Source organism: Palaemon carinicauda, chromosome 7 (assembly GCF_036898095.1).
Source record: "Palaemon carinicauda isolate YSFRI2023 chromosome 7, ASM3689809v2, whole genome shotgun sequence".
NCBI classification, from domain to species: domain Eukaryota; kingdom Metazoa; phylum Arthropoda; class Malacostraca; order Decapoda; family Palaemonidae; genus Palaemon; species Palaemon carinicauda.
In genome coordinates, this window is record NC_090731.1 from 131,221,885 (window position 1) to 131,242,650 (window position 20,766).

The 20,766-nt window shown below is 41.1% G+C and overlaps 1 protein-coding gene across 5 annotated transcripts in view; it reads left to right on the plus strand.

The window, feature by feature from the left end:
- The window catches only part of LOC137644011 (probable phospholipid-transporting ATPase IIB), a 238,379-nt gene that overhangs the window by 139,517 nt on the left and 78,096 nt on the right, over window positions 1-20,766 (plus strand). For all 5 annotated transcript variants that reach the window (XM_068376881.1, XM_068376884.1, XM_068376882.1 and 2 more), the window contains exons 14-18: window positions 11,997-12,167; window positions 14,574-14,747; window positions 15,805-15,906; window positions 16,062-16,184; window positions 19,014-19,234. In XM_068376881.1, coding sequence (XP_068232982.1) covers window positions 11,997-12,167; window positions 14,574-14,747; window positions 15,805-15,906; window positions 16,062-16,184; window positions 19,014-19,234 — 791 coding nt within the window. The remainder of the gene's footprint in view (window positions 1-11,996; window positions 12,168-14,573; window positions 14,748-15,804; window positions 15,907-16,061; window positions 16,185-19,013; window positions 19,235-20,766) is intronic.

Consider the following 20,766-nt stretch of genomic DNA (forward strand, 5'->3'; position numbering starts at 1 on the left):
CGCCCTGTTGACGCTGAGGTATCCTACTCACGTCCGCCAGTTGAGATGGTTCCTCCACCGGTGCGACCCAGTGTGGGTTGCCAGTCGCACGTTAACGTTAAGCTACTCTCGGAGGTGGTTGTGGACGTTCAGTGTGTCACTGGGAGGACGTTCAACAACCAGCAGAGGTGACTTGTTGTGACGCAGTGCGGCAACCTCAGCAACCCGATAAGGGGTTGTCTGCACTACCCAGACAGTCTAGACAGTTTCGGGTTGTCGCTGTACTTCCTCGCATCCCCATGGTTGACAGTTCACAGACTGTGCAGCAGTACCATGATCTTGTGTCCGGCTCCGTCACGCATCCACCAGTGCGACCGGATTCAGCGAGTCAGACGTTGCCCACTCCGTTGCCGGTTCCTCATCAGTTTCGGATGAGGACATGGCTGAACAAGACGATCAACCCCCAGCCCTGCTATCCATCCAGAAGATGCTGAAGAAGGAATACGGCCCTGTCAGGCTGTGGATGAGTCTGGTTAGGACTCTGTCATCCGTGGTTCAATTGGTGTCACTTGGAAGACTACACCTCCGTCCTCTTCGGTTTCATCTAGCTCTTCACTGGAAAAGGACAAGACGCTAGAAGCGGTCTCGATCCCGGTTTCCGGAAGATAAGTCTGGTCTTACCTGATGAAAGGACTTTATCAACCTTTTATAGGGTCTTCCCCTGACTGTTCAGACTCCCAACCACGTTCTCTTCTCAGACGCATCGGACGTAGGCTGGGGTGCGACCTTAGGCGGTAGGGAATGCTCGGGATTATGGAACTCGAGTCAAAGGACAATGCATTTTAACTGCAAGAAGCTTCTGGCAGTACGTCTGACCTGGAAAAGCTTCAGGTCTCTCCTTCAAAACAAAGTAGTGGAGGTCAACACGGACAACTCCCTGCTTTGATGTTCATCTCCTAGCAAGGAGGGACCTACTCTCTGACATGGTGCGAGTTCACTAGTGACCTCCTCTCCTGTTCAACAGGTCTAGACTTTTCACTAGTAACAAGTTTCTTCCAAGGCAACTTGAATGTCTTAGCAGATTGTCTCAGTAGGAAGGGACAATAATTCCAACATATTGGACCCTCCACAGAGATGTATGCAAGAGACTTTGGGTCACCTGGGGCCAGCCAACCATAGATCTCTTCGCAACCTCGATGTCCAAGAGGCTCTCAATACTTTGCTCACCTATCCCGGACCCAGCAGTGGCTCTTTTAGATGCCTTTCTACTAGATTAGTCTCATCTAGATCTATATGCATTCCCTCTGTTCTAGATTGTCAACAAGGTACTGCAGAAGTTCGCCTCTCACGATGGGACAAAGTTGACACTAGTTGCTTCCCTCTGGCCCGCGAGAGAATAACTTACCGAGGTACTTCGATGGCTAGTAGACGTTCCCAGAACTCTTCCCCTAAGGGTGGACCTGCTACGTCTGCCACGCGTAAGAAGGTACTCCAAGGCCTCCACGCTCTTCGTCTCACTGCCTTCAGAGTATCGAAAGACTCTCGAGAACTAGAGGTTTTTCGAAGGAGGCAACCAGAGCGATTGTTAGAGCAAGGAGAACATCCACCCTTAGAGTCTACCAATCGAAGTGGGAAATCTTCCTAAACTGGTGCAAGTCAGTATCCGTATCCTCGACCAGTACCTCTGTAACTCAAATAGCTGACTTCCTCTTATATCTGAGGAAAGAGCGATCTCTTTCAGCTCCCACTTTCAAGGGTTACAGAAGCATGTTGGCATCAGTCTTCCGTCACGGAGGCTTAGATCTTTCCAACAATAAAGATCTACAGGACCTCCTTAAGTCTTTTGAGACCACGAAGGAGCGTCGTTTGGTTACACCTGGTTGGAATTTAGACGTGGTTCTAAGATTCCTTATGTTAGACAGGTTCGAACCACTTCAATCAGCCTCCCTGAAAGATCTCACCTTTAAGACTCTTTTCCTGATATGCTTAACCACAGCTAAAAGAGTCAGTGAGATTCATGCCTTCAGCAAGAACATCGGATTTTCATCCGAAACGGCTACATGTTCTACATCTTGGTTTTCTAGCCAAACACGAGCTGCCTTCTCGGCCTTGACCAATATCGTTCGTTATTCCAAACTTATCGTATGGTTGGAAATGAACTAGAAAGAGTATTATGTCCTGTAAGAGCTCTTAGGTTCTTTTTTAAAAACCTTTACGAGGCCCGTCTGAAGCTTTATGGTGTTCAGTTAAGAATTCATCTTTGCCTATGTCAGAGAATTCTTTATCCTATTATTTTCAGACTGTTAATACGAGAAGCTCATTCCCTTCTGAATGAGGAAGACCAAGCTTGGCTGAAGGTAAGGACACACGAAGTTAGAGCTGTCACAACTTCCGTGACCTTTAAACAAAATAGATCTCTGCAAAATATTTTCGACGCAACCTTTTGGAAAAGCTAATCAGTGTTCGCGTCTTTTATCTTAAGAATGTCCAGTCTCTTTACGAGAACTGCTACACTCTGGGACCATTCGTAGCAACGAGTGCAGTAGTGGTGGGGGCTCCACCACTACAATTCCCTAATTCCAGAACCTTTTTAATCTTTCTCTTGAAATATTTCTGGGTTGTCCGGAAGGCTAAGAAGCCTTCCGCATCCTGGTTGATTTGGCGGGTGGTCAAATTCTTTCTTGAGAAGCGCCTAGATTAGAGGTTGTGATGAGGTCCTTTAGTATGGGTTGCAGCCCTTCATACTTCAGCACCTAGGAGTCGCTCAGCATCCTAAGAGGATCGCTAGGCTCAGTAAGGAAGACGTACTTAAAAAGGCAGAGTAATGGTTCAAGTCGACTTCCTTACCAGGTACTTATTTATTTTATGTTTGTTATTTTGAATAACTGCTAAAATAAGATACGGGATACTTAGCTTCTAATGTTAACATGTATGCTGGTCTCCACCCATCACCCTGGGTGTGAATCAGCTACATGATCATCGGGTAAGATTAATATTGAAAAATGTTATTTTCCTTAGTAAAATAAATTTTTGAATATACTTACCCGATGATCATGAATTTAAGGACCCTCCCTTCCTCCCCATAGAGAACCAGTGGACCGAGGAGAAAATAGAGTTCTTGTTGACAAGAAGTACTTGAGTACCTGCTCACAGATGGCGCTGTTGTGTACACCCCCACCTGTATAGCGATCGCTGGCATATCCCGACCTTAGATTTCTGTCGGGCAACAGAGTTGACAGCTACATGATCATCGGGTAAGTATATTCAAAAATTTATTTTACTAAGGAAAATAACATATTTCTGTTAATCACATGTTTTCATTATTTATCTCAGTCTGTGTGTATTCCTTAAGCCCTATTATCCTAATTTGTTTTCTAATTTTTTATTATCCTTATTTATTTTTTGGCACCCCCCCCCTACATTTTATATGCATTTGTTTTATTGAATGCAGATTTTGTATAGGCATGTTTACGACATAAAACTTTGTGTATTATATTTCTTTTCCTCATCTATCTCACTCTCACTGAACCTTTTCACACGACTTAACAACACCTGGCAGGGATATTCTGTTTTTAGCCACTAACCACATAAGGTATATCAATTTGTTTTATGAAGCAATGTTTTTCCTTTATCTCTCTTATTTGTTAATGAAAAAATTTGAACTTTTTAAAAAGAAATCTTGATAAAGTAAAGATAGCACAAAGTAAGAACATGAAATATGTCCTGCTCTACTTTTCATTCCTTGTCAATTTGTAAAAAATAACACCTTAGTCAGAACCAATGTTCAGATAAAAAATGTTGACATTGATATTGATTTGTTGACATCGATTCTTAGACGTTAAGGAGCTAACTGGCTTTTAACCATGGTGCTTTGCAGTAGAATTCAAAATTAATGTTTTTTTATAAATGGTGTAGAATAGTATAGAGAAGTATAAAAGATATAGAGAGAAAAATGTAGAAGTAAAGCACAAGGTAAGTGAGGCAAAGAAGGCAGCTGACCTGAGGTGGGATCAGGGATTGGGTCATCCATATGAAGAGAATAAGTAGTAGTTTTGGAAAGAAGTGAAGCGAGTAAGGAAGGCTGGTTCAAGAATTGAAGAGACAGTGAAAGATGGAAATGGAAGGTTGTTAAAAGGAGAGTAGGCAAGGAAAAGGTGGGCGGAATATTTTGAAAGTTTACTGAATGTTGAAGATAATAAGGAGGCAGATATAATTGCTGTTGCAGGTGTTGAGGTGCCAGTGATGGGAGATGAGAATGAGAGAGATATTACAAGAGAGGAAGTGAGGAGAGCACTAGATGAAACGAGAGTAGGAAAAGCATCTGGTATGGATGGGGTGTGACTGTACTTGAATGGTTGGTGAGATTGTTTAATGTGGGTTTTGTGTTGTCAATGGTACCAGTAGATTTGTTTTGTGCGTGTATTGTACCACTATATAAGGGTAAGGGAGATGTGCATGAGTGTTGTAATTCAAGGGCTATTAGTTTGTTGAGTGTGGTGGGAAAAGTGTATGGTAGAGTACTGATTAATAGGATTAAGGATAAAACAGATAATGCAATCTTAGAAGTATGGGTTGGTTTTAGAAGAGGTAGGGATTGTATGAATCAGATTTTTACAGTTAGGCATATATGCGAGAAATATTTAGCAAAAGGTAAGGAGGTGTATGTTGCGTTTATGGATCTGGAGAAAGCGTATGATAGAGTTGATAGGGAAGCAATGTGGAATGTGATAAGGTTATATGGAGTTGGTGGAAGGTTGTTGCAAGTAGTGAAAAGTTTCTACAAAGGTAATAAAGCATGTGTTAGGATAGGAAATGAAGTGAGCGATTGGTTTCCGATGAGAGTGGGGCTAAGACAGGGATGTGTGATGTCACCGTGGTTTTTCAACTTGTATACTGATGGAGTGGTGAGAGAGGTGAATGCTTGAGTGCTTGGATGAGGATTGAAACTGGTAGACGAGAATGACCATGAATGGGAGGTAAATCAGTTGTTTTTTGCGGATGATACTGTACTGGTTGCAGACGCGGAAGAGAAGCTTTGCTGATTAGTGACAGAATTTGGAAGGGTGTGTGAGAGAAGGAAGTTGAGAATTAATGGGGGTAAGAGTAAGGTTATGAGATGTACGAGAAGGGAAGGTGGTGCGAGGTTGAATGTCATGTTGAATGGAGATTTACTTGAGGAGGTGGATCAGTTTAAGTACCTGGGGTCTGTTGTTGCAGCAAATGGTGGAGTGGAAGCAGATGTACATCAGAGAGTGAATGAAGGATGCAAATTGTTGGGGGCAGTTAAGGGAGTAGTAAAAAATAAAGGTTTGGGCATGAATGTAAAGAGAGTTCTGTATGAGAAAGTGATTGTACCAACTGTGATGTATGGATCGGAGTTGTGGGGGAATGAAAGTGACGCAGAGACAGAAATTGAATGTGTTTGAGATGAAGTGTCTAAGGAGTATGGCTGGTGTATCTCGAGTAAATAGGGTTAGGAACGAAGTAGTGAGGGTTAGAACGGGTATAAGAAATGAGTTAGCAGCTAGAGTGGATATGAATGTGTTGTGGTGGTTTAGCCATGTTGAGAGACTGGAAAATGGCTGTCTGCTAAAGAAGGTGATGAATGCAAGAGTTGATGGGAGAAGTACAAGAGGAAGGCCAAGGTTTGGGTGGATGGATGGAGTGAAGGAAGCTCTGGGTGATAGTAGGATAGATGTGAGAGGCAAGAGAGCGTGCTAGAAATAGGAATGAATGGCGAGCGATTGTGACGCAGTTCTGGTAGGCCCTGCTGCTTCCTCCAGTGCCTTGGATGACTGCGGAGGTAGCAGCAGTAGGAGATTCAGCGTTATGAAGCTTCATCTGTGGTGGAAAACGGTAACGAGGGAGGGTGGGCTGTGGCACCCTAGCAGTACCAGCCGAACTCAGTTGAGTCCCTTGTCAGGCTAGGAGGAATGTAGAGAGGAGAGGTCCCCTTTTTTGTTTCATTTATTTGATGTCGGCTACCCCCTAAAATTGGGGGAAGTGCCTTGGTATGTAGCCTATGTATAAATTAACATATTTCATATCATCACAAAAATTTCATAATCCAATGAAAAGGAACATTCTGCTAACATTTTCCAAACTCTGATATGAAAACACCAAATTGTAAAAGAGAAAAAAAGTCTTACAAGTGGATAGATCTGTTTCTTCAAAGGGTGATTATCTGCAGAAACAAGATGAGATTTTGGAAGTGGTGAGAAACAATTGTTAATGGTTGCACTGTTGAAAGGTGTAACTTGCTCTAACCAGTTTGATATATCGTAACTAATGATTCTACTGGAGTCATCAAAGGCCAGGCACTAGTTAGAACCCTCGATAAGTCACATAAACTTATGGTCGGTACCAGTGGTGATTTATCCATACTGATTAATGCTAGGATTTTTCAGTATGGTCACCCTTTTTCCCCTTACTGATGTGGTGTTTGATAGATATGATCAGAAATCTGTAAAGCAAGGCACACACTCGAAAAGACAAAAATGCAAACTAGTCCAGCGACTAATAGAACATGCTGATAATCCACTGCATGATTTAAATAGATTTCTTAGCAACCCTAAGAATAAAAATAATTTTTCCCTCTTGGGAACTAGTTTTATATGTTCCAGGAAACAAATATTTGGTTACTACTGGTAAAGGTTGATGTTTTCTGCAATTATGCTGAGTTAGATCTTAGCTATCTTAAAAGTCATCATAAAACTGGTGGAAGAATGGTCTTGCATTATGTTCATACAGTTGCTGTATCATCTCGAGATACTGATGTCATGTTACTACAAATAACACACAATGGTACAAAAAGAAAAATTGAATAATAGTAAAAACTGGAACAAGCAATGTACCCAAGTATATCCCTGTAAAACACTATATCAAGGTTGAATTTGCAAACAGAATAGAGATTACTGTCAATCCATGCTGTCACTGGTTTGGACACCACATCATTCATGTTTGAACATGCAAAGAGAGCAGTATTACATGTACACCTGGATCATCCTACACATCTCCTAGGCCTTGGGGAAGATCCCATATCAAGGGAATGTTGGCCGAGGTGAAGGTGTGTGTGTGTGTGTTGTACAAGGTTCCTGAGGCTAGGACAAGACAATAGATAAAGTTAGAGCTTTTTTTTTCTAATTAGATTCAGTTATATGAAGAGTTACATGCAGATATGGTAGTTGAAAAATGGATGTGCTGATAATAACTGAAAGGAAAATTTACGTAATCAACCATAAGTTTTGACAGTGTTGTCACAGAGACTTCAAACTTGGCTCATTTTTTAGTATAGGAAAATCCACGCCAATCAATACATGTTGAAATAAACGTTCAAGGTCAAGATCGAGCCACAAATTGACAAATATGCGGCTGCAGCGGGGGTCTGCACTATACTGAGTGCTCCTCTAGTTTTTTATTTTGGTTTTGTTATCAACTGATCTTAAGGTGACTATGCTATTGAGAATGTCTTCACATGTAATTAATAGAGTATCGTTAAAATAGTTTTTAAACTCATACATTATTGTTTGCCAATTCCTATCTCTTTAAGTATCACATTATGACTTGTTCTTTGACAATTTTTAATATGGTGATGTACAGTATTATTTGTTGATTTCTAATGCTAGCTTTCATGTTTTGACTTGCACATTTTAACATTACAGTAAACTGTACCTGGCGATTTGTAAATCTAAATTTCACGTTTTGACTCATGTTCTTCAGTAATTTTTAAAACTGTACAGTATTATTGACTAATGTCTAATTCAAAATTTCACACTTTGATTCGCACTTTTTAACATTAATCTATATTTGGCGATTTCTAACTAAATTTCTTGTTGTTCCAACACGGAGTACTTACCCGAACTACTTTCTTAGGAGGATCTGGGATCTCCTCATTTACCGACAAAGAATTTTGCGTATTTCCCCCTTTCCCCGTTACCTTGTCGGGGCGCTCCAGGGTAGAAGGATACTCGCCCTGGGGCGACCCAGGGTCAGCTCTTGTTAGATCGTCAGTAAGCGTCTGGTCGCAACGTAGATAACATCTTGCCGCTCTCTCTCACTTATCCCGTCAGATCACCTTGTGTACCATGTGTTCCTTTGTGTTCTCCATCCCTTGTGTCCCACGTGTTCCCTTGTGTACCCCGTGTTCCTGTTGTGTTCCTCACCTTTCCCTTGCGTTCTTGTGTCGTTTGCGTGTTCGCTTCCCACTATGGAATCCCCGCGTCGCTGTCCCGGGCTCTAAGCTGGTAAGTCTTGTGGAGCCTGGCTCTCTAGGCCTGAGGTCGACCCGCACACGTGCTCCTCGTGTCGGGGGAATAAGTGTTCCCCTTCCTCAACGTTCCCGGAGTGCGAATCTTGGCCGGAGCTGCAGTGGATCTTGTTCTCCAAGAAGAAGAAGAAGAAGAAGGCGTCCAAGAGATCTCCTAAGAAGATGAGCCTTACCTCGCCGCAAACGTCGCCCTTAGCGCAGTCGGAGAGAGGTTCTCCTTCACCTTCCCCTACCTAGAGTAAGGGACGAGGTTAGTCCGTTGCGGGGAAACGGCCCATTGCCGTTCCCCATAAGTCTGATGTCGGGGAATCTGTTGTGAAGGGGCCTACGCAGACGAGTGGGGGGCTCTGCTAGTGTGGCGGAAGTGTGTGTAGTAGACGAAGGCCTGGTGCCTGCAGGACCTGTCTCAGGTGAAGACCCGTTGTGGGGGAAGCCCGAAACCGTGCCTACCCCCACGTCATGGCAGTGTTTTTCAGGTTCAGCGGGTTCCGGGGGGTGGTCAGAACAAAGAAAGGCGGCCCACGTGTTCTTCGGACCCCGACTCCATTGTGTGGACGGCGCCTAGGACGCTCTTCAGGTCCCCCATGAGGCAAGAGGAAGAGTTCGAAGGATGGTTCGCCTCTCGACCCGCTATCCGCTCACCCCCACCGCCCTCAGCTATGCTTCCGCCGGACTTCATGGAGCCCTCGACCCTGATATCCAGACCAAGGACCCCTAGGAGGCTTGTACTTGAGACAGACGACTCGGCAAGCTCTTATTCTTCGGACGACGACTACTACAGTTCCTTCTCTTCAGATAGCTCTAGTGGACGGGACTCCAGGAGGAAGAGGAAGTGGTCCAGAAGGAGGAGACCGAGCTCCCACGTCAGCCCGGTCAAGAAGAGGTCTAAGTCCTCGAGATGGGAATACAAGAAGAGGAGTTCCTTGAGGAGGAGGTATATTACGGTAGTTCGTCACCGTCGTGAATCTAGCCAGAAGGTTGCCGCTCCAGTGCCTGCCTCGGTGGCTGCTGGAGCCGCTTCCGTACCCTTGCCCAGTGTCTCTTTGGCTCCGCCCGCTCGTCGGGTGCAGCCGTTGGCATGATTTCAGTTGCCCCGACCTAGTAAGTCAGCGGCTCCACCCGTGCATCGGGAACTACCGTTGGTTAGACCCAGCGGCTCAGCTCCAGGACTTTTCGTCGCAGCGGCTCCGGCCAAGTTTCGGGATATGCCGCTGCCTCGACCATCAACTAGCGCCATCCGGGTTACTTACCCCTGGTGGGGTTAGACCCATGACTGCTACCTCCGCCCCGTCGGCTCTACCCAGGACGGAGGCAGCCGCTCCATCACCCCGCCAGGAGGGGAGGCAGCCGCTCCATCACCCCGCCAGGAGGGGAGGGATCCCTCCGTGTTCGATGAGACCTCCAACACGGAGGTACAGATTGTGGACGAGCTATTGGGCTCAGGCGAGTGCTCTCCGGACGAGGTCTCGTCTTACCGTAAAGTGTTAGCCCTTATCCGACGGCACCATAGGTTGGATGAGCCTCTGCCAGCAGCGGAACAAGCTTGGCTCTCAGGTCTGGGCAGGATGGTTGACAATCCTGTCCAGCAGAAACCATCTCTGACCCTACCTTTAGCACCTGATGTTGCCCTGGGGATGGAACATGTGGACCATTTCGTGTCAGGCCTGAAGAACTCGTTGAGGGCACAAGGTTCCTCCAAGCTCCTGCCGGGTCTTAGGACCCAGAAGAAATTCTATGTGCCTGACGGGCGACACTCAGGGCCCCGCACTTTGGAGGAAGCGGTCGCTACCCTGAACCAGGCAAACACCGATGAACGTAGCCTAAACGTGCCGGTGGTCTTCTCGCAAGCGGAGGCCACCATGATGGAAGACACCTCATAGGACATTGTGAATGTCACTTCTTGGCTGGACTGGTGGGCGTGCACCCTAGCAGGCTCCCAGCTGGCGCACGACCTATCAGTCCCTGAAAATCAGGCGCTTTTGCAAGAATTAATCCACTCGGGGGGCAAGGCTATGAAATTCCTTACCTTTCAGTCCCTTACCCAGACAGCCGACTGGGTCCTGAGGAGAAGGGACACGGTATTGAACAGGTTGCCCCGTAGGCTCCCCGAGCGGGAAGCAAAATTCCTTTGGAACTTAACTGTCTGGTGTGAGACTGTGTTCCCCCTTCAAGCAGTGGCTGAGACAGTAGAGAGGGTTGGCAAGATGAAGGGTACGGCCGAGCCCAGGCAACAACTTTCAAGACGGCCCCCTATTAGAAGAGCTTCTACAGACGTGGCCTACCCGCCTACGCCTCCAGCTAGGCAGGAAGCTTCCGCCTCTTCCTGGTACCAATCCCCTCGACCCTCCAGAAGGAGTGGTGCCCAACCTCAGGCCTCGTTTAGGCCTAAATACTTAGGGTCAAGGAGAGGCCGTTCCAACCGTCTCCCTAGAAGGAGATAGGGAGAGAAGCCCCCTAGACCTTCCCACGTCTCAGGTGAGGGGATGCCTCAAACAATATTGGCAAGCATGGCGGGACAACGGAGCGGACCCGTGGACAGTGACAGTCCTCAGGGAGAGATGCAGGATTCCCTTCCTGTCGGATCCGCCCCCGTTGATCCCCGAACATCGGGGGCGAGTGGCTGGCGCCCAAAGACTCGGAGAAGAGAGCAGCCCTGCAGGCAGAAGTGGAAGCCATGTTGAACAAGGGAGCCCTACAGCCCGTTCACAAGCCTTCCTCTGGTTTCTACAGCAGGCTCTTCCTGGTGGAGAAGGCAATGGGAGGATGGAGGCCAGTCATCGACCTCTTGGCTCTGAACAAGTTCATCAAGAAGACCCCCTTCAAAATGGACACGCCGGAGTGGGTGCTGGCGGCCTTGAGAGAAGGGATTTCATGATGTCTTTGGATCTCAAGGATGCTTACTTTCAGATTCCCGTTCACCCCTCCAGTAGGAAGTTCCTCAGAGTAAGGTGGGGTTCTCAGACCCTTCAGTTCAAGACCCTCTGCTTCGGCCTGTCGACAGCTCCACAAGTATTCACGAGGGTGTTCGCCCTGGTATCGGTCTGGACACACACACAGGGCATTGCATGCCGCCTGTTGTAACTTAAAGACATTTTTGTTGAACAAATACCGGACTGCTCAAAAAAAGCCGTTGTAGCTCAGTTGTTGTTAAGCAAACAGTCGTTAAATGAGGAGTACCTGTACACAGAAGTTATTAGCTGAAATACCACAAACTTCAGCAAGAAATCCTTTGAAGTTGCAATGACACAGCCTTCGCTTATGAATATCTAAAGCGCAGCAAGGTACTGTGTTTGTGCGAGTTGGAGAGAGATGTACCTCGCTGCAAGACGTATGATCACCACATTTCAGACCTATTAGAAGGTAAACAATGGACATTTCCAGTTTTCACAGAAAATGTTTGTCGAGTTTTCCTCGTGGGAAAACTTATCCACCCAGACTGTAGATGGAGGCTTCTATTGGCCATTTAGTGCAGTATTAGTTCTTGAGGAAAAATAGGAGGGATGATCATACAAACCAACTACTAATCCTGAAATTTTAAGTTTGTTAACCAAACTGCACTTGCAAAATGTATAGCACAGTGAATTTTGGGTAAGACAAGATTAATTTTAGTCTTCTTTTTTGACAAAATTTGAATAAAAGCAGTCCTTGTTTCCTTATTGCTATTTTTTTTAAATGGTAGGATGTCAAACAGATACAGTCCATTGAGGAAGTGATATGGAGGTTTATTTTTTAATTTCTTGATTTTTTTCAGCAACGATATTCGGCAGCCAAACTGAGTATGACGGAAAGAGGGAGCCGAGTAGCTGCTGTAATTGAGAGCCTTGAGTGTGATTTAGAACTATTATGTCTCACTGGTGTTGAAGATAAGCTACAAAATAATGTTAAACAGACACTTGAATTGCTTAGAAATGCTGGAATGAAGGTAAACAAAATTTATTTTTTTATGTCATGTCATTTGTTTCTTGATGCTTTTTTTCTATTGAGACGACATTCTAAAATATAAAGATCCTATAACATAGTTCTGACTATGCAATCTGTAGAATTCAGTTGCTGTTAAGTTTTATTGTAGAGTATTATCTGATAAGAGTTAAAAACTTACATCATTAATATGGATTGGAACCTCTAGATTTCATTATAAATTGACCGTACACAGTAAGAGTCCAGCACATGAGTAAATGCTAGGGTGCATGATCATGCAATACATTTATTAAAGTTCTCAGATGGTATATAATGTGATAAGTTCAAGGTCTATATGTAAAAGGGACCCACATTCACTTTGTATTTATTGCAGTAGTAGTGGTCACTTCCAGAAAAACTTCAATTAAAAATCTGATGGCTGGTCTAGTGATGCCAGGAAATTATTTGGTGTTATGGAATGCCCGTTTATACGAGAATAATCCTTTCTTTTTTTTAAATTGTTGTTTCCTGCTTCTCTTTAAAATAGTTGAATGCAATAAAATGGATAAATATGGGAAAACTATTACACAACCTAAAGTTTTCAAATTTATTAAGGGTTCCCTCAGTGGAGTGCATTACTATGAATATGAACAAATAAAAAGGGTTAGATTTTAGGCCTGTACCGGTACACATACCCTATTAAGAATCCTAGTAAGCAGTGGCTATTTACAGTACTACTTATCTAAAAGTTCTGATCCCCTCCCATCCTTTTATTGGTTTTTGGAATTTATTCATTTGAACATCTTTCGATGACTAACAGATGAAGCCTTCTGATTGATTTGTTAAGGAGAATGACTACCTACCTCTGCTTGAAATTTGGGAAATTCAGATTATTGTATTTATGGTTAGGAGAATATCTATATTTCCTGTTTCAAATATTGCTTTTAATGAAAACAATTTCTTTTATTACTAAAAAGTCCCTTTTTTATATATACGCAAGCATATTTAGTCTCTTACAAGACCCTTTTCTGACCGGGGTACCTATTTATTTACATTTGCTTAAAGAATTTGAGGGGAAGATATCTATTAGTTTCCCATGTACTGTAACACCACAATTTTCTCTGCCTCCTTTAGATAAACATATCGGTTTTCTTCATTTCTCAATGGTATCTTAAGTAAATGTTTTCTTCACACTTTTCTAAGATATTTTCATCGTATTTCTTTGTCTTCTCATTTATATGCTTACAATTTTTATATTATGTTGATACTGAAAGATGCAGAAAGTGTCGGAGACAAAAACTAAATATGCTTAAAGCGTAAAATTTTTCAAGAACACACCCAGATGAGGATATATTATGCTAGTACTATCTTACTCGTGTGGGCGTTTAGTAAATGTAGAGTTTATATTTCTGTATTTGAGGAGAGGGGCTCAAGATAGTAAATAACCTTGAGATGTGGTGATTATGTCCTTATGATCCCAAATGGTTCGGAAAATTACTGGTAAAAGCCCATGCTGATGCATACTGAAGTACAGGTGGTCATCAACTGATATGAAAGAATAGTATATCGCTAATGTTTTGATATGTGTAGTAGCATTGTGCGTACGTACATACTGTACATACACATAATACAATAGATATTAAAAGGGAAAAAATATGTTATCTGTAATTTATTTATCGAAATAAAGTAATATATCGCTAATGTTTTGATATACGGACAATAGTAGCATTGTGCGTATATATACACTACATACATATAATACAGTACTGTTCATTGTATTTTTTAGCTTGAAAATTTACTTACAGTATTGATATAAAATAGGAGAGTAGGATGATGGTGCCGAGTTTACAGTTTTGCGGCGCGCAAATTTCAAAATTATTTTTCAGCAGCTGGGCGAATCTCATTTCGTATCATGAGGTGTTTTTTGTAATATGAGACGGAAAAATCATCATATCTCTTTTCGTATCATGAATTTTTCGTATAAAGAAACTTTCGTATCTAGAGGTATTATTGCACTCTCAGTTTGATTGTTATAAACCGGCATCTCAGTGTATCTTAATGTTTAACTTGATAGATATAACAAATTTGAAATTATATTTTATCAGAACAAGTAAGCAAATTTTCTCACTTTAGGCAAATTGAGAGCTCAGTAGATAAGTTATACATACATGTATCTATTACATGAGTATCTTCCTGTATACTGTATTTAGTCACAAGGTGCTTGAAATTGGTTGAAGAGAAATAGTCAATTGAAACTAGTTTATTAATTCAAACAAAACTTGAAAGTCAATAGGAGTTTCATTATCTCTGTATATATTACATAAGTTTTCAGCTGCGAGAGCTTTGCATAAACATGCTCGGAAATACTATTTTTTAGTACATTAAGAGATAACTTATTTAACTTTGCCTCTAAATTAGAATCTTTTTCCAGATCTGGATGTTGACTGGTGATAAACTGGAAACTGCCACTTGTATTGCCAAAAGCTCTCGTCTAGTTTCACCAAATCAGGGACTTCACGTAATGGGTAATGTGTCAGCCAGAAGAGAAGCACATCTTGAGCTTAATGCTTTAAGAAGAAAAAGTGATTCGGCTCTTGTAATAAAGGTGATTTTTTTTTCTTAAAAGTAAAGATAATCTAAGCAGCTTTTTTTATGATAGGTATGAAAGTGTTTTGTTACTTTAAGATTCAAATAATTTTTTTCCAAATCAAGGGCACAAAGTAATTGATTCCTTTAGCTATTAATAATTTTTCTAATTGTTATCTAGACTTTTCTAAAGACGTTTAGATGAGAATGAGTGTGAATATATTTTATATGGTTTTTCATGATTGCATTCATTAATCTGGTGAGATTATCATGATTTTTATCACCTCCTAGTAATGAAGTTTGCCGAGCTCAGTTTTCTTATGGTGTGGTACATCTTAATGTATTGTTTCCTTGAAAACAATACATGCCCATAGTAAAGTTGTACGTTTTTAGTTATTTGTCATTTTGGTTACATGAAGACATATCACCTGTCCAGTTTGTGATAATTGTTTGTCGTATTTCAAGTTGCTCTCCCGTCTGAATTTGTTAGCATTTTTGCACAAGGAAAGCACTGTGCTTAGACACTCCAATCTCTCTTTGTCTGAAAAATAAATAAAATGGTTGTGATGTGTTTCCATGAACAGAAATCCTAGTTTCATGGATCAATAGGTCTCAGTTGCATACTTTAAAAATCATTTATCCTTGTTTACTCTTAGCTCAACAAAAAATTTCAAACAATTCTTAAATTTCTTCAATGTTAGTGTGCTCAACTATCATTTCTCTTAGATGTAGCTCTTAGCTGTGTTATCATTCTTTTGTTATGCATTCATTCATCAGTGCTAATTTGTCTCGAACTTTATTGTTGTCATGATTTTATATTCATGGTAGATTAGGTTCTTATTTTGAAGCAAGTCTATGTTGCTACAAAGACTCCAGTTGGTCTTTTTTCATGTGCTCTGATCAAACTCTTAATACTCTATATACAGCATAGAGAAAGAAGTTTATAATTTTTCATCTTTTTGGTCAAATTGGTTTTTATATTAAAGCCAAATATGGATAATATTTTAATTAATGGCTATAGATATTAGTTGTGTGTCAATTTTTCTTGACTTGAAATTATTTGTTTTAACATACAGGGTGATGCTCTTGAAACCTGTCTTCAGTATTATGAGCATGAATTGATGGATCTTGCAGTTCAATGTCCTGCTGTTGTTGTGTGCAGATGTTCTCCTACACAAGTGAGTTTTAACTTTAAAATATAAATTTTTAATACACTAAAGTCCATATATTTCTGCTTGTATTATATTGTTTTTCTTAACTTATAAATATTCAGAATTTTAATTTGTAGTGGTTTTCATGTTCTTTTAAATAATTCCTGTTGAATTGTACACAGAAAGCTGCAGTTGTTCGCCTCATCCAGCGGCATACAGGAAAGCGAACAGCAGCTGTTGGTGATGGTGGGAATGATGTTTCCATGATCCAAGCTGCAGATGCTGGAATTGGAATTGTTGGAAAGGTAAGTTCAAATGGTCATTGTTAGCCTGTGACAAGCCTATTCATCTGTTAATGTGAATTAATTTTCAATTCCTCTAATTCCAAAATATTTTTTCTTATACAACATATTAATGTAATGTATATAGTAAAAAATTTCCAGATAAAGTTAGCATTTAAAATGCAAATTCATTCAAAATTTGTTCTTACTCATATACAGTACAAACCTGAGTCCTTTAAAATGGGGAATGTCTTCATCAGAGCTGGATTGCCGTTGTTTGTTAACGAGGTAGTTAACAGTAGGTGGTGTGCACAGGCAAGTAACCCCACCCACCTTGTCAAAAACTCTACTTTAGTCTTCTGATGGAGTGAGTATGGACATATTATTGCAACCTATCAAAAGCTTTTGATCTTTTTCTTTTACTTTCCAGAAAGTAATTGCTGGCTTTTGATAATGGATGTGAATAATCAAGAGATTCTTGTCAGGGAAAGGATGCATGCTGCAACAAGCTTATGCTGAAATTGGCTGTAGATCCACACACTTTTTATATTTCTTGTAGGGCGCATGATTGTTAGCAATCATCACCATGTGCTGAGCACAGATCATGGCCTCTTGTGCCGTGGCAGGCGTATGCTTTGAAGGGGAGGAAGAGAGCTAAGCCTTCTCCAGTGTTGATTTTAGCAACACCCAAGAAGAAACAGAAGAAGTCCTTCACCTCTTTCTTTCCCTCATTAAATGTACCTGTTACTGCAGAAGTGTATTACAGTCTTGGATTGGGGCCCAGGGAGTATGTGAAGACACTAGAACTTCTTTTTTGGAGACTATCCACCATCTCCTCCGAGCAAAAGACTTTTCGAGAGGCACTGCACAGATGTTTACATACCTGCGACAGTTCTCTGCAGCTGTCTACCAAGGAAAGTGGGCCATCTTCTGCAAGTGGTGTTGAAGAAGGGATACTTCTCCGGTTGGAGCATCTCTTGTGCAGATAGTAGATTTCTTCATCTTCCTTCACCAAGAGAAGTGCATCTCAGTCAAAGGCTACTGCTTAACCTTGAGTATGGTCTTTGGATTGAAGGGTATAGACCTCTCTCTCTCATGGGGGTTGTCTATACTCATGAGAAGCTTTGAGCAGTCTTGCCCACTCCGGACCCTAGTCCCGAGATTGGTACGTGACCCTGGTTCTGAATGCTCTTTTATGTAGTTTGTTCGAGTTTTAGAGAAGGTCGTCAGACAGAGATTTGACTCTAGACTGCTTTTACCAACTGTAGCATTGCCAAAGAGAATAGGTCAATTACTGCCTCTTATTTACTCACCTACGCTGAGGATTTAAAAGGAGGCCTCTTTTCAAGTTTGTGCCAGAGTTCGTGGCTAAAACTCAGAACACTTCGGTGCAAATAGCTCAGGTTCGAGACCTTCTCCATCTCCTTTCTACCTGAAGTGTCAGGTGGTGATAGAGAGGAGATACTTTTTTGACCCATGAGGACTCTGCGATGCAATCAGCAGAGGACCTAACACTCAGACCTAAATGTTGGTGCTTCTTCCTTAGCACTGTCTGAACTGGTAAAGAGGTGTCAAATAATGCAATCTCTTTATGACCTAGTGAAACAATCTATGGGGCATATGCCTCGACAATTGAGAGGGTCAAGGTACCAGACAGGACCAGGGATCACAAAATAAGGTTTAAAGTCCCCACCGTAGCCTTCAAGAGAAATCTTTTAGATGGGCAGGAGTTTGGAAACGGAAAACAACCATCACGGTCTTTTACCTATAGGAGTCTATTCACCAATGGCAGTATACCCACAATTTCCTTGACACTTTTATTCTTGGTCCTGTGGTGGCTACTCAAGTGGTTATGTAGCCAGCCCAGCTCCTGCACAGGACAGGAAGCATTATGTATATGGTATTGTGTATATCTAATTCTGGAAAGATATGTAGAATAACTGGCTCTTCTCCTTTATCTTCTGTTTCCCTCTCTTGGAGTAGTCAGACTGTTACTTGCTGGATCATACTTCATGCTTGTGAACTACACTTCTGAGCACTACACTTTCTAATCAAGAAAAGTATCTACCTCATCCTCCCATAACAAAAGAATGATTGCAGAATATATACCAACTCATTGATCATCATACACCAGTTATATCATTCCAGACTGCTATCTCCCTCAGAGAAAGAAACCCCTCCTTTAACCATGTATTATTATTCTTAGTACAAGCCAGGCCCTACCAATCTCTTCATCCCTATGATGGACAGATAGATGGTTGCTAGAGTCATTTCCTTTGTTGCCATATGGGTGCTGGCAGACTTACATTTCACAAGAAGAAAAATAACCAACCAGTTCGATTCTAGTGGGACTTCCTACTCAGCAGTTAGTAAGTTTTCTTATTTCAAAGGATAAAAGTTTTGTATATGAGTAGGAACAAATAACATTTTAAAAGTCATTTGTATTTATCCTAGCTATGCAAACTTGAGTCGTTTAAAGTTAAATTTCTCATTTCTACCACCCTTCTCAGTCCTGAGCAGAAGGTCAAAAGTAAAGTCTTTGACAGGCGGGTGAGTTGGGCTACTCACCCACAAACACCACTTGTTAATAACTACCTCATTAACAAATTTAACGTTCGTTCCAGTGTCACTCAAGATATTCCCTATTTTAAAGGACTTGGGTATACAGTATATAGTAAGGGAAAATGCAAATTAATTTTAAAATCTTTTATACTTTATAATCCAGATTACCAATACTCAAGTAAAGTTTGAAATTGATAGGTAGAGGGGTGAACTTGGTTTTGCTTTTCAAATTGCCAAAGGTAATTGAGCCTAAGCAAAATAGATTTAATGTTTACACTTTCCAAATTTCAGGAGGGAAAACAGGCTTCATTAGCAGCTGACTTTAGCATAGAGCAATTTCAACATATTGCCAGGCTTTGTCTCGTTCATGGTCGGGACTCGTACAAGAGATCGGCAGCCTTGTCACAGTTTGTTATGCATCGAGGCTTAATCATTTCCACCATTCAAGCAATATTTTCTTCTATATTCTATTTTTCAAGCGTTGCTCTGTACCAAGGATTTTTGATGGTTGGGTGAGTACAGTGTGATGATATCAAAGAAAAAAGTAACTTCTTATGTATTGTATTACAGTATGTCCATTTAAGATCCAGACATTAATTCTTTTTTATCAGCTGTTTATCATTGCAACTAAAATTTTACATTAAACGTTTTCCTGAAGAAAATCACAGCCATTATTAGCAGTATGTTTGCCCACAAGTAGAATAATAATATCCCACTATCCTTGCTATTTCTAATGATCATTAGGCTACCTTTTTAAACATAAAACCTACCCGCTGGTTATATAAGAATGGCTATAGTCCCTAGACGCCTGGCAGAAATTCAAAAACTCGTAGCAATCGCAGATATGCCAGGTGTACACTAGCGCCCTGGCGGTAGACAGGCTGAACTATTCCAATCACTTCAGACCTTCCCTGTCGGCTCTCGCAGGTACAAGTATTGGAATTCACTCGTTATTAACCTGGATTTTTAGCAATATTTTGGTGATGTACTCCTATTTTTTGAGTTCTAGCACTCGCTTATTTGTTTGTTTGATCTGTGATCAAGTGTTTATAACTTAAAAGGTAGAATTAGGAATTTTTTTCAACCTTTTTTAAACATAACGAAAGCTTACGGTGGTATGTAAACATCTCACCATTGTCTATGACGTCACAGCCATATGACGTAAGCTTAAGTCTGTTTTGCTTTTTTCAAAGAAGATAAGTCAATACTTTTTTACAGAGTATTTAGTTATAAATTAAGTTATAAATTAAAAGGATTATATTATTTTTGAGAAAATTTTTGTCCTTTTAATAGGTTTTCTTTGGATAATCTCCGATCTGTTTTCAAAGAGTAACTAGCGTTCCGTTTGTTTATGCTACGCAGTTTTCAGTCTATCGTCACGATATTACGTTTTCTCTTTGTATCGATTTTTATGAATAGTACATTCTTTTTACAAACTCAAGTTTTTAAGTTGTACTGGACAAAAGGAACATGTTATTTTACAGTTAATTGCTCCTTTTAGTATTTTTCTTTATTCAAAGATTAAAGAAAGTTATGATTCAGTTATTGTTTATACGACTTAGTATTCTTGACAATCGATGTAACTCACGATTCTGTGTATCGTTGTTTGCTTGTTGGGTTTTGGAATACTAAAAATTTGTCATATATTATTGTACATGTTTAAATTGTTACGGGTGATAATTCGCCTTTTATTGGAATCCCTTAATTTAAGGGTTAGTTTATAGGTATATTCTTTTACTATATCTATTCAAGTAATATATTTTATATTTTACATTTAATATTTTGTTGCATTTATATGGGATTCAGTGTTTTTTGCATTCCCATTCAAATCATTGACAAGCGTGTATACTTTAGTTTTGAAACAATTGTGGAAATATCATTTTTACCAAAGAGTAAAATGCTAGAATTTTAGTGCTAAATTAGTGCAGTGAATTTTATTCAGTAGAGGGTGCTTCTGTTTGGACCTGTCGTTATCCTAGCCTTAGACCTCTTTCAAGCTCCTGGACCCAGGGGAGAAGTTAAGTCGAACGGCAAAAGGAATCGA